At 36.2% G+C, this 12,745-nt stretch overlaps 3 protein-coding genes across 3 annotated transcripts in view; 1 reads left to right on the forward strand and 2 right to left on the reverse strand.

Annotated features, from left to right (window-relative positions):
- Window positions 1–12,745, forward strand: part of LOC143193666 (uncharacterized) — a 103,880-nt gene that overhangs the window by 50,581 nt on the left and 40,554 nt on the right. The gene's annotated exons all lie outside the window — the stretch shown is intronic.
- On the reverse strand, window positions 5,352–6,191 carry LOC143193664 (uncharacterized). The gene has a single exon (XM_076399986.1). The coding sequence runs from the start codon at window positions 6,189–6,191 to the stop codon at window positions 5,352–5,354; it is 840 nt and encodes a 279-aa protein (XP_076256101.1).
- On the reverse strand, window positions 6,255–7,622 carry LOC143193665 (uncharacterized). The gene has a single exon (XM_076399987.1). The coding sequence runs from the start codon at window positions 7,620–7,622 to the stop codon at window positions 6,255–6,257; it is 1,368 nt and encodes a 455-aa protein (XP_076256102.1).

Below are 12,745 nucleotides of genomic sequence, written 5' to 3' on the forward strand. Positions count from 1 at the left end.
TTTATTTATTATTTTCCATATTTTGTTCTTCATTTATTACTCTCTATTCATGATCTTCCACCTATTTATTTATTTATGCATTTACCGTTATATATTTTATTATTTCTTCGAATCGTCGTATGTTCTCCAACTTTCGTAAATTATGCTAAAACAAAAATAATATTTTTATGGTTGCAACTGTAAATATAAATTATAACTATTTTACAAGCCAGAAAATAACACTAAAGCGGCGATTGTTACTGACGTATAGTTACGATTTATGAATAACAAGTCCATTTAAAAGTCCTCGGACTGACACATAGAAGGCGCTACTAGAATTAAACCCATATGTTTTTAGTTAGCCCTAACCCTCAAAAGATGCGCGTATAAATTTGACGTCTATCGGATAATTAGCTTATCAATTATAGCATTTTGAGTGAAACAAGTAGCAAGCAAGTTATTGTGAAAAAAATGGACAAAAAGGAATTTCGCGTGTTAATAATATATTGCTTTTTGAAAGGAAAAATACAGTTGAAGCAAAAACATGGCTTGATGCCGAGTTTTCGGACACTGCCCCAGGGAAATCAACCATCAAGGATTGGTATCCTAAGTTTAGACGTGGTGAAATGATCACCGAAGACGGTAAATGCAGTGGGCTCCCAAAACAGGTTGTTACCGACAAAAACATTAAAAAAATCCACAAAATGATTTTGAATAAGCGTAAACTTAAGTTGAATGAAATAGCAGACGCTCTAAAGATATCAACTGAACATGTACATCATATCATTCACGAATATTTGGGTATGAGAAAGCTCTTTGCCAAGTGGGTGTCGCGCGAGCACACTTTTGACCAAAAACAATGACGAGTTGATGATTCGGAACAGTGTTTGAAGATGATCAAGCATAATAAACCCGAGTTTTTGCGTCGATAAGTGACAATGGATGATACATGGCTACGTATTTCACTCCAAAGTCAAATCGACAGTCATCCGTGTGGACTGCAAACGATGAACCTGCTCAAAAGCGTGAAAACATGCAACCGTCGGCTGGCAAGGCCATGGGGTCTGTATTTGGGATACGCATGGAATAATTTTCATTGACTACCTTGAAAATATAACGACCATCAACAGCGACTACTACATTATTGGACCGTTTGAAGAACGAAATCGCCAAAAAAAACGGTCGCATTTGAAGAAAAAGAAAGTGCTGCTTCACCAAGACAATGCACCGTGTCACAAGTCAGTGAAAACGATTACAAAAATCCATGAATTGGGCTTCGAATTGCTTCCTCATCCACCGTATTCTCCAGATCTGCCCCCCAGCGACTATTTAATGTTCTCATATCTCAAAAGAATGCTCACTGGGAAGAAATTTTCATCCAATGAAGAAGTGATTGCCGAAACTGAGGCCTATTTTGAAGAACATGACAGACCGTATTACAAAAATGGTATCGAAAAGTTAGAGGGTCACTATAATCAGTGTATCACTCTTGAATAGAATTATGTTGAATAAAAATAATTAATTTTGTCAAAAAAATATGGTAAGCCGGGAACGTTTCAATTGACCTTGAAGCACATCTAATGTATCTAACATATGGTCTTTGGCTTTCTCCCTTGTACGAATTGCATGTTCATAACAGCTGGATTACAATAGCAACAGTACTGTTTATTGTATATTTAGTTGGGAATTCAACTTAATACTAACGAGTACTACTAACCTTAGCGGCAGGACTTCGCGTGTTACATTCCTTGATCTCACTGCACGCCATTATTGTAATTGTTAGGACCTAGGCTGGTACGTAGTGTGTTAATTTGCCATTGAATCGTGTGCACATAACATACTTCATTGTTCATAATTATTATCGTTTATCGTTATTGTATGTTTTTAATGATTGTGTCAATGTTTTTGATTAGTATGGACTAGGATTATTATTAACCATCCTGGTTATCCCATGATTGTTATCCATTACCAGTATTTGTTGAAACATTTATTTATAAATACCATTATGATCCACTTGCATAATCCGTACTTTTAGCTACCAGTATATTATCTGTCAGTACCTGCGTGTCTATCGTAACAATCACCGATACTTTCATTATATTTCATGTTTACTTCTTATTTCACCCTTGTCATTGAAACTTGGTCGCTCAGGTACGTTTTCATTATGTTTTGAGAACTATCACATGAAGATCTCGCACGCTTACTTGCTTCATTAATTTTACCATTTTTTTGAGTACGTAGTATTTATTTTGATCTCTATCTTTATTTATTTAAAATGTTGGATTAATTTATATTGTTTTATAGAATATATTTTTTATTTAACGCCTTGTTTTGAATAATAACCTTACATAAATATGGTTTTACATTTTGTTTGTAACAAAACTATAAATAAAAAAGTATATTGATATATAGCCCGCCTAAAATACTGCTTACTTGAAAATTACTGAATTTGTAGCCAATATATATATATATATATATATATATATATATATATATATATATATATATATATAATATATATATACTAAATCAGATAGTCTTTACGTTACACCAAAATAAATTTTTCTAAATATACATTTTTCCACCAAAAAATAGGTATTATTTTAAACGTACAGTAAGCATTAGAGCATACTATACAATTTATAAAAAAAACATATATGAAACAGTATTTATTTTTTTTAAAAATTGTATTATAAAAGCATAATTAGATACGTACATAATAATATCCGAAAAACATTATTTTGAAGTATGGTACTCCGCCCAGCACCTTATTCGCAATACAATTTTGCATTTGATGCAGGCAACTGCCAAGGCCTTATGGTACATCCTGCAACGCGTCGGTTTTTCTGGTGTGTCTGCAAGGTGATCGATTCTGTGAAATTTCAAATATACATTTTTAAAAAATTAGTCTTAATTTGTTTCGGTTTTTTCCAGATGAGTTCGTTTCAAAAAGGGACATAGACATTCCTCTTCGAAAAGTTAGATGGTCGAGTATTCTCTTTTCGATGTTTTGTGGAGCAACTATATATTTTTACTTCAACGTCAAGAACGCGAAAAAAGATTGGAAAAAAACCATTTTTAACCTCTGGTATATGTCCGGTAAAGGCTGATATTTTGGTTCTGTATTTATTTTTTATTATAAATTTGTATTTGCTGCGGTTTCTCAACATTTACTTTTTTTCTACAAGAGCGTATCTGGATACTATGCGAAGGGGCTGTATTCTCGCGGAATTGAAATCACGTTCACAATACTCTAAGTTATTATTATGGAATGATTATTTGTTGTTTGTCTCCTCTCGATTTTTTCAAAATCTTATTGAAAAGTAAGGTACACTTTGGTTTACTTTTCCTCTTCTACAAGAGGGACGGTGGGAAAGAAGTTGCTAAAAGTTAAGTAATATATTGTGTTAATAATAAAATTGATAGGATAATTCAAACACTGGGTTTAACTGAGTCGCTCTGTATTTACTCTCTACAACCGACTCGGTTGTGCACTCACTACGTGTGGGTGCCGCCACATAATTGTTTATATCATCAACATTCGGCCATCCTGACCTCGCAGCGTCTTCGCAAGACTTCATCGTCGGCCCCCTCTGAATCCTTTGTCTTTTGTGTGTCCCGTTTTCCTATAATTGAAACAAATACTTAGTATTTGTATACTTAGTCGGCTTACCTTAATTCCTCCCCCTATTTATTTCATTCTACTTTTGTTTGTTGTTTTATTTTATTCTGTTCATCCTTATGTGTTCAGCCGTTTAACCCCTGTAACCCTGTATGTGTTGTTCTACCGTGGGCCTTCTGTCCTACCAGAATTTGTTAATCTACCTTGTTTTACTGACGTTTATTTATTTAAATTTCTGTAACAGTAAATGTTAATATGTGCTATGCTAGAATGTTATGTTAATTTTATAGATTGTGTTTGTATGTAATTATTACTTTCATGCCTGATAGTTTACAACTATCTACTGTCCTCCTAGTAGGTTAATAAAATCCTCTGTACTGTTTGCTTCTGATTCGGTCTCTGATTCACTCGGTCCATCTTTAAATATTCTTAACTAGCGACCCGCCCCGGCTTCGCACGGGTGCAATGCTGATACTAAATTAAATACACTACAGAAAAAATATGAAAGTTGTATATAAAAACATAGCGGCCCGCTCCGACTTTTCACGGGCATAAAATATATATGCCTATGTCACTCAATGAAAACATGATTAAAATCGATCCAGTATTTTTGGTTCATTCATTACTGCCCTTGGCCTGCACGCATTAAATTTGGAGTAAAACAATTCCTCTTCCCCTATACTTACTATGAAGATTTCCTGCTATCTTTGGAATATCTAAATTCATACAATTTTTATTACATTACACATTTTTACTTATTTACTTTTTACATTTTCACCTAGGTATTTATTTTATTTTTACAACAATTAATATATTACAGGATGTCTTTATACACAACGTTTACAGCTTTCTTGTCATTAGACAATACAAACATGTTTTCTCTTGAAGTTACTCTTGAAAGAGCGACATACAGTTGGCCATGTGAAAAACAGTCAACGCTCAAATCTAAGCCTGCAACGTTGAAGGTTTGACCTTGCGATTTATTAATGGTCATTGCAAAAGATGTCTTCACCGGAAACTGTAAACGTTTAAATTGGAAGGGTAAATCCGATGGTATCAGAGGGATTCGGGGAATCAATACATCTTCTCCGGTACCACATCCTGTGAGTATTGTGCACTCTATTATGAAAGTTTTCAGTGATTTTATCAGCAAACGCGTGCCATTGCAAAGTTTAGGTGGATTCAGGTTTCTTAATAAAATAACAGGACAACCTACTTTCAACACCATTTTGTGAGGAGGGAGTCCAGACGGGTTCAAAGAGTTTAGAAACTCTGTAGGAAAATGAACAGCTTCTTCCAAATCGAGAACAGTATCCACCGAGTAATATATTTTCGTCGGCGCATCAATCTTTGAAATACTCAAGTTATTTACCTTATCTACTTGTTCATTAGTTGGTGACAGAATCGCTCTTCCTTTAAACCAAGATATTGTCTTGTAACTTATGTCATCAATGTCAGGATAGACTTTGTTGACTAACTCTTGGATGTTGTCTATCAAAACACAAAGGTTTTCAAGGTTAATCCTTCCCTCACTTTGTGTTAATTCTCCATTGCCAACTTTTAGCAGCATCTCTGGAAATAGCCTGTTATCACGTGATGATGACGAAACCCTCATATCAGTTTTAAGCTCTAATTTATTGACATGTGGCCAAAGGTTTGATCTTTTTAGGGAAGCATTTATTTCGTCAGCACGTGTTCCTCGAGTCACAACTGGTAGGATTTGTCGAAAATCTCCTGAAAACAGAATTGTTCATCCACCCATAGGTGAATTTTTGTTGCGCAAATCGCGCATTGTCCTATCCAGTGCTTCCACAGACGACTTGTTTGACATGGTAGCTTCGTCCCAGACTATTAATAAGCAGTCACGCATCAATTTTCCTGTATTGCTCTGTTTAGAAACACTACAGACGCTGATATTGTCATCGGTGGCGATTTTCAGCGGGAGCTTGAATGTAGAGTGTGCGGTTCGACCTCCTTCTAAAAGCGTAGCGGCAATGCCGGATGACGCAACAGCTAACGCAATTTTTCCGGTAGATCTCACTTTTTTTAAAAGCAGATTGATTAAAAATGTTTTTCCTGTACCTCCTGGGGCATCAAGGAAAAACAATTTCCCTTCATTGTTATCAATTGTTGATAGTAATGAAGTGAATACTTTTTTCTGATCGATGTTTAATTGTGGCTCATCTTGAGCTATATTTTGTAAAAGTCTTGTTTGATCGTATGATATTTCTCTTGTGTATTCGGCACTGTTAGTTAAATCTGAGCTAGTAGTATTAGCTGGCATCGGCAGCCCAAAATCCTTGATCGATTTACCCGAAAGTAATTGCAGTACTTTATTCAATTCAAATAATGCTTCGTCAAATATGTGTTGATCATATTGTATATCATCTGAGTTTAACTCTCGCCGTCGTCGATTCAGAATATCACTGGCCATGTTTTCTTGAAATTTATTCCATAGATTAACAGAATCAGCTACTTGACAAAACGCTACTATGACAGCAAATAAATATCTTAATGATGTAGCTGAACTACAAACAGCTGCTTCTGATAATGTATTTTCCCAGTGAGAATCATCTTCCAAGAGCCCCATAGTTTTGCATGCTGCTTGATAAGTATTGTAAACAACACCTTGTACAGTTCTTAGGCGTGCAAGTTAGGTTGTCGGGCCTTTTACAATATGCAGTAACATTCTCAGATAAAAGCATTCACTGTTGTTGGGATGAATAGTGTAGACTCTGCCAAGAGCATCCGTTTTTTTTACTCCGGGGAAACCATCAACCGCAGTATCTTGTTTTCGCCGTTGAAAAGTTTTAGAACTCTGGTTCCATGTATAGTAACTTGGAACTCTGTCATATGTCAGTGTTTTCGCGAAATCATCTTGAGCACATAACTTGAAAAATGCTGTCAATGTTGTATCCCGCGGATTATTAACAACTTCTTGTATATTGTTCTCCATGAAATATACCCTTTGCCCATTTTGTAAATGAACTGCAAGGTGGACAATTGTGGAAGCCCGGTCGTGCACTTCGAATGATAATATCCTCCATACAGCTTCAGAGCTGCAGATGTAACGTCCAGACTGATATTTTTCCACTTCATTTGGTGATTGTATGCTGAAAGTGGCTTGATCACTACCTTTATTAATGTACTTAGTAACATATTGGATTGACTTTATCGAATTGCACAACTCTACATTGATGTGGGCATCAAAAATTTTCAAAAGGAGCCGATTATAGGGAACGATCCATCGGTTATCAATATCACGGTTTCGGACGGTAGCACTTTTCCCGCCTTGTTCTGGCGATCGTCGACGATATTTGGGATATCCGTCATCGCTAGTGATTGTTTGAGTTTGGAATGACTTCGGAAATTTTTTGCTGCATTTAGAATCTCGCATACATGGAGAATTCGGATTTAAAGTCCCGCAAGGGCCGTGTACCATATTTTTCTTTACGATTTCGTACAGGATAGGATCTTCATCTTTATCCGGCAACTCAGCTGAAATGACCTTGTCAATTTGGTTTGGTCTAATTTTGTTCACTAACCACACCAGCAGGTGCACATGTGGCAACCCACGTTTTTGCCATTCTATTGTGTACATATGACAGCGCGGGGGACCGAATATATGAGACTTGTTAATGAGGTGCAGGAGTTTCTGTACTTTTAAATGGAAGACTCTGTTAACTATATCATATCTGTCTTGTGGACTTAAATTAGTGTTAATATTTTCTTTAATTTCCAGCCAATTTGGGTTACATGTTGCAGTTATAAATAAATCAGGTTTGCCGTAATTTCTGACGTAAGTCATGGCGTCTTGCGATTTTTCGTGTAAATATCGAGGTCCACCTGTGAATGATGAAGGTAGTATAACTAACTGACCAATGCCGTTGACATGTTCATTCGCCTGTAACGCATCCTGAAGATGAACGTAATTTTCGGCTCTCAATTTAGTTTGATTATTACGGATGTAGGCCAATCTCTCAGATTCAATTTTCGCATATTGATCGACCAAGTATTCCATATCTGAGCAAAGTGTTGAAATTTTTTACGCAGAGGTGTTCCACCGATTGGATCAACTTGAGAAATATTAATGGCATAACCATTTTCTCCACGACATAGCATCAAAGGATATTGTAAGCTGTCATAAGATCTGTGTAACTCTGAAATTTTTTGCAAATTATCATCACGACTATGCAATACAATATCTCTTTTGTCAAATTGCTGTCCAGCTATCACCACTGCTACCTCACTCGTAGAAGGTGCGTTATATCGTCCTCTGTGTTCTCCAACAGGAACTTTATTTGCATGGATTACGACATTAAAGTCAGGAGTATCTGCTGGAATACGCTCAATCGCAGTTTTGAAAGAATGTATATAGTAATTATGAGAATGTAACATATCTTGCAGAGATCTAATTAAATCTCTATCAATTGGTTGTGCAACACTTGAACACCGCGTAGATGCTTGTGTGTCTGGATCTGCAATAAAATATATTTGCAGAAATTTGTGATCGTCGGGTCGAAATGGTAGCAAGCTCCCAGCTAAGTGGTACACATGCCCTTGAATTTTAAATGTAGGCATGAACCCACGCTCAACGACTTGCTTGCTCTTAAAAGAGGTCATTTGAAATGCGTTATTATAACGGCGTATATTGCGCATGAATTGTTTGGATTTCTGATGATCACCCGTAAGAAGAGAGTGAAGTGGTTCAGGTGGAGGGAGAATTTCTTTTAATTTGACTTTTCCTTGTAAGCAACACATGCCTTTTGATTCGTCCTTGAATTTCAATGCCAAGCAATATTCACATACTACTGACATAGTACCTATTGATACTATACGATCGTCCTTGTAAGAAATCGAAGGATCGTAATTTATGGCAGAATTTTCTTTATTTACCCATGAATTAGTAACTCGTGCTGATGATTCTCTGGCTCTCTGTATTCGATGTCTATCCCTATCTCGACTGCGGCGAACCTCACGCTCTACTGAAGATTCTCTCTCTCTATCAGCTCTATATCTATCCCTAGGCTGGCTGAGTCGAGCCTCACGCTCTACTGACGATTCTCTATCTCTCTGAACCGAATGCCTATCTCGATCCCGGCTGCGGCGAACCTCACGCTCTATTGAAGATTCTCTCTCTCTCTCAACTCTATATCTATCCCTAAGCTGACTGAGTCGAGCTTCACGTTCTGTTGACGATTCTTCATCTCTTTGTGAACGTACTCTTCTAGCATTCACTGAACTACGACCTATGTTCGAACGACGACGTCTTCCAGACATGACTTTATAATTTCTGAACAAAGTTGACTCAGTTCTAGACTTATGTATGATTACCTACCTATGAACAAATTGCCATATTATTGGTACCTATGTGCCGCAGTAAAAAACATCTAAATACTTACCATTTAGACACAAACGATAATCAACAATCATAAAAAACAAAAGATATCTATTCTATTCAGTTCTTTTTTTACTGGAATAACTTAAACTACGATTTTAATGAAATCAACTTAAAATACGATTTTAATTAAATTAAAAACACCTAAAAAATAATTTGCTATGCGTGTGACTAAAAACAAAAGATAATCTACAATCATCAAGAACAAAAGATAGCTATTCTATTAAGTTTTTTTTCTGAACTTACTTAAGATTTTTGAAAATAATTCCCTTATTATTAAATTAATTGATTATTATTTATCGTAACTTATAATTATTAATTAACTGATACGTTGTCGCGCTGAAAAGCACGTTTTTATCAAGTACTGTTATTTTCCTCGCTAGAGAGCTCCGATAATAAACGCGTCCGATTGCTGCTAAATTCAAAGTGCTATAGGGAAAACCGCGGCCTCCGACGCGCTATTTATAGGCATGCCTCCTCGCACTGCCCCGTCCGGCCGGTACCGGCCGCCGCAAACGCAAATTTTAAATTTGTAATATCTCCGAAAATATTTGTTTAATTTACATGCTGTAAGAAACCATGATCTATATTAATTGCACACTGTATTTAAGGTACTTAATTCGATAAGGATTAATGCCGTATTGCTTAAAATAGCTTCGTAAATAAGCCATTTTCTCACGTAAAAAGTAAACAATAAAAATGGTTAATGTGGGTTATCCCTAAAAGATAAACATATACCATCGCGGACTTTTTTGTAGACCTTTTTATGGTGTACAATACTGTAGTACATTAATTTGATCTAACTCGTAGGGTTAGGCAGCGTTTTTGCTAATTGCTAAATAAGCCTAAAAAAATAGGTTAATTTACGACATCACGTTAGAAACCTCTAAAATTAGCAATGTTGCCTTAGTATATTATGCATGTATTATACATATAAACCTTCCTCTTGAATCACTCTATCTATTGAAGAAAACCGCATCAAAATCCGTTGCGTAGTTTTAAAGATTTAAGCGCACATAGGGATATAGGGACAGAAAAGGCGACTTTGTTTTATAATATGTAGTGATTGTTCGGCTGAGACTGTCGCTTTGTAATTCTTGTATCCTTTAATGCCTTTAAGAGGTACAATTTCATACCTGTCATTACCTACTGTTTTGGTGATTTTGTAGGGGCCCCCGAATCGAATTCCTGCCTTTCTACTTGCTTGTTTTGATTCTGTACTTCCTCCTGGCTATAAGACTAGATCACCTGGTTTATATTTCCTGCTTTGTTTTCTTTTCCGGTCGAATTGTTTCTTCATTTGTTGGCTTTGCTTGTTCATTGCGGCTGTGGCTTTTTGTTGGTCTCCCTTGCGGTTTTCAGCATTGTCTAGTCCTAACTCTACTCGTGGTACTTTTTCGTACCATTCGTGCTCGTCTGTAATAGAAGTATTAATTCCATTCAATAATATCTGATTATACCTTTCCCATTTGACCTAGGGGATGCTATAGCGTTTAAAATGTGTTTAATTTTATATTCGATGCAGAATTCTCTGAAATCTTTAGATTTAAATGCCTTACCTTGATATGAAATTATTCTATTTGGGACTCCGAACATGCTAAACAAATCACGCAGGTTATGTACTACTTCTTTTGTGTTAGTTGTTTTAGTAGGTCTAGCGAAACAAAACTTCGAGTAGGAATCTACAATTGTTAAAATATGTGCAAATCCGGAGCCCTTTACGAACGGGCCCACGTGACCTAAATGCCAGGTGTCCATTGGCTTTTGCGGTTTTTTATAGGATAGAGAAAACCTTCTTTCTTACCATGTTTTCCTTGTTTAATCTTACCATGTTTAAATGCGCAGTCTATGCAGGAGTTAATATCTTCTTTTTATAAACCTTGTCATCTTATGGAACTAAAATTTGCTCTTTATTAGTTTTTCGCATTTGTTCAAACCGATGTGACCCATGTCGTCCTGGTATTTCCTCATGAATGAAAATCTAGCAAATCTGGGTATTACCAGTTTTTTTGGCCCTCCATTGTCCTACGATACAATCTGTGGTTCTTCTCGACGTAAGTGTTTTTTAATTCTTTACCCACGTTCTTTTGATTTAACCTATTTTTAATTGTTCGTAGCTCTGCATCTTGTGATTGGAGACAATAAACCCAGTCATCTACACAATCAATCTTGCGGATGTTCGCTGTTTCTACATTTCTGGAGAGGGCATCAACATGCGTCATTTGTTTCCCAGGTTTGTGTTCGATTTGAAAATCAATGTCCTGTATGCTTAGACACCAGCGTGCAACTCGTGGTACGAGGTCCTTCTTGCTGAATGTTAGCCGGACAGCGCTGCAATCTGTCACAGTCTTGAAGTTGATGCCTGTCAGGTAAATTTTGAAACGTTTGATTGATTCTACAACTAGGTTTCTAGCTCATATGAGTGGTATACACTCTCTTCGGTTGGGTGCCATGTTTCTGTAATAAAATAGCTGCGATACTTTTTGAACTAGCATCTGTATGAAGTTCGGTCAATAGTTTACTGTCAAAGATGGATAGCAAAGGCCTTTCTGTCAGAGCTTTTATCATTTCATCGAATGCTTGCCTTTGTTTTTCTTCCCATTTAAACGGTGTATCTTTTTTTAGTAATTGGGTCATTGGTTGAACTATAAATGCGTGGTTCTTGACGAATTTCCCAAAATATGAACAGAGACCCAAAAATTGTCTTACTTCATGCATATTCGTTGGTTCTGGAAAATTCAAGACTGTATTAATCTTATGTTGTCCTGGATTTATTCCCCATTCTGAAATTTCGTACCCTAGATAATCAATTTCTGTTTGAAAGAATGAACATTTATTAAGATTAAGTTTTAGATTTGCTCTTTGAAAAATATCTAGAACTGCTTTAAGAATATTCATACCTTCGTTAATTGTTGTGCTTGGAATTAGTATGTCGTCTATATAAATCATTACTTCTCTTAAGCGTAATTTGCCAAGGACAGCATTAAGTAGTCTTTGAAAGGTAGCGGGGGCATTGCATACTCCAAAAGGCATCCTAAGAAATTCCCAGCATCCGTCTGGTGTGATGAATGCTGTTTTCTCTACGGAGCTTTCGGCAACTGGAATTTGATAATACCCTTGTGTCATATTAAGCACACAAAAGTATTTATATCCTTTTAGTCTTGCTATGTGATCCTCGATATTTGGTAGTGGGTATCTATCCTTAACGGTTATGCGATTTAATTTTCTGTAATCAATTGCTAATCTGTAATCATTGTTCTTTTTCTTTACCAAAATCGCTGGACTGGTATAGCTTGATTTTGACTCTCTGACTATATCGTTCGCCAACAGTTCATTCACCTTTTCTCTGATTATTTCTTTTTCTCTCTCGGAGATTCGATAAGGCTTGTAGAAAACTGGCTCTTTTGATGTAAGGTTGATCTGAAATTCAATTATATCGGTTAGCCCTAATTCATTCGTACCTGTGGCAAAACATTAGTTATATTCTTCGAGTACTTCGTAGAGCCGTCGCCTATCTTTTCTTGGAATTTCTCCCATACATATTTCGTTTGCATCTATAGCTGGAGCTCATAGTTTCTCTCTCTCATATATGAAACAGTATTTTTTTTTAAATTGTATTATAAAAGCATAATTAGATACGTACATAATAATATCAGAAAAACATTATTTTGAAGTATGGTACTCCGCGCAGCACCTTATTCGCAATACAATTTTGCATTTGATGCAGGCAACTGCCAAGGCCTTAT

This window comes from Rhynchophorus ferrugineus, unplaced genomic scaffold (assembly GCF_030347505.1).
Source record: "Rhynchophorus ferrugineus isolate W39M unplaced genomic scaffold, kcgeb_rfMv2 rfM3, whole genome shotgun sequence".
NCBI classification, from domain to species: domain Eukaryota; kingdom Metazoa; phylum Arthropoda; class Insecta; order Coleoptera; family Curculionidae; genus Rhynchophorus; species Rhynchophorus ferrugineus.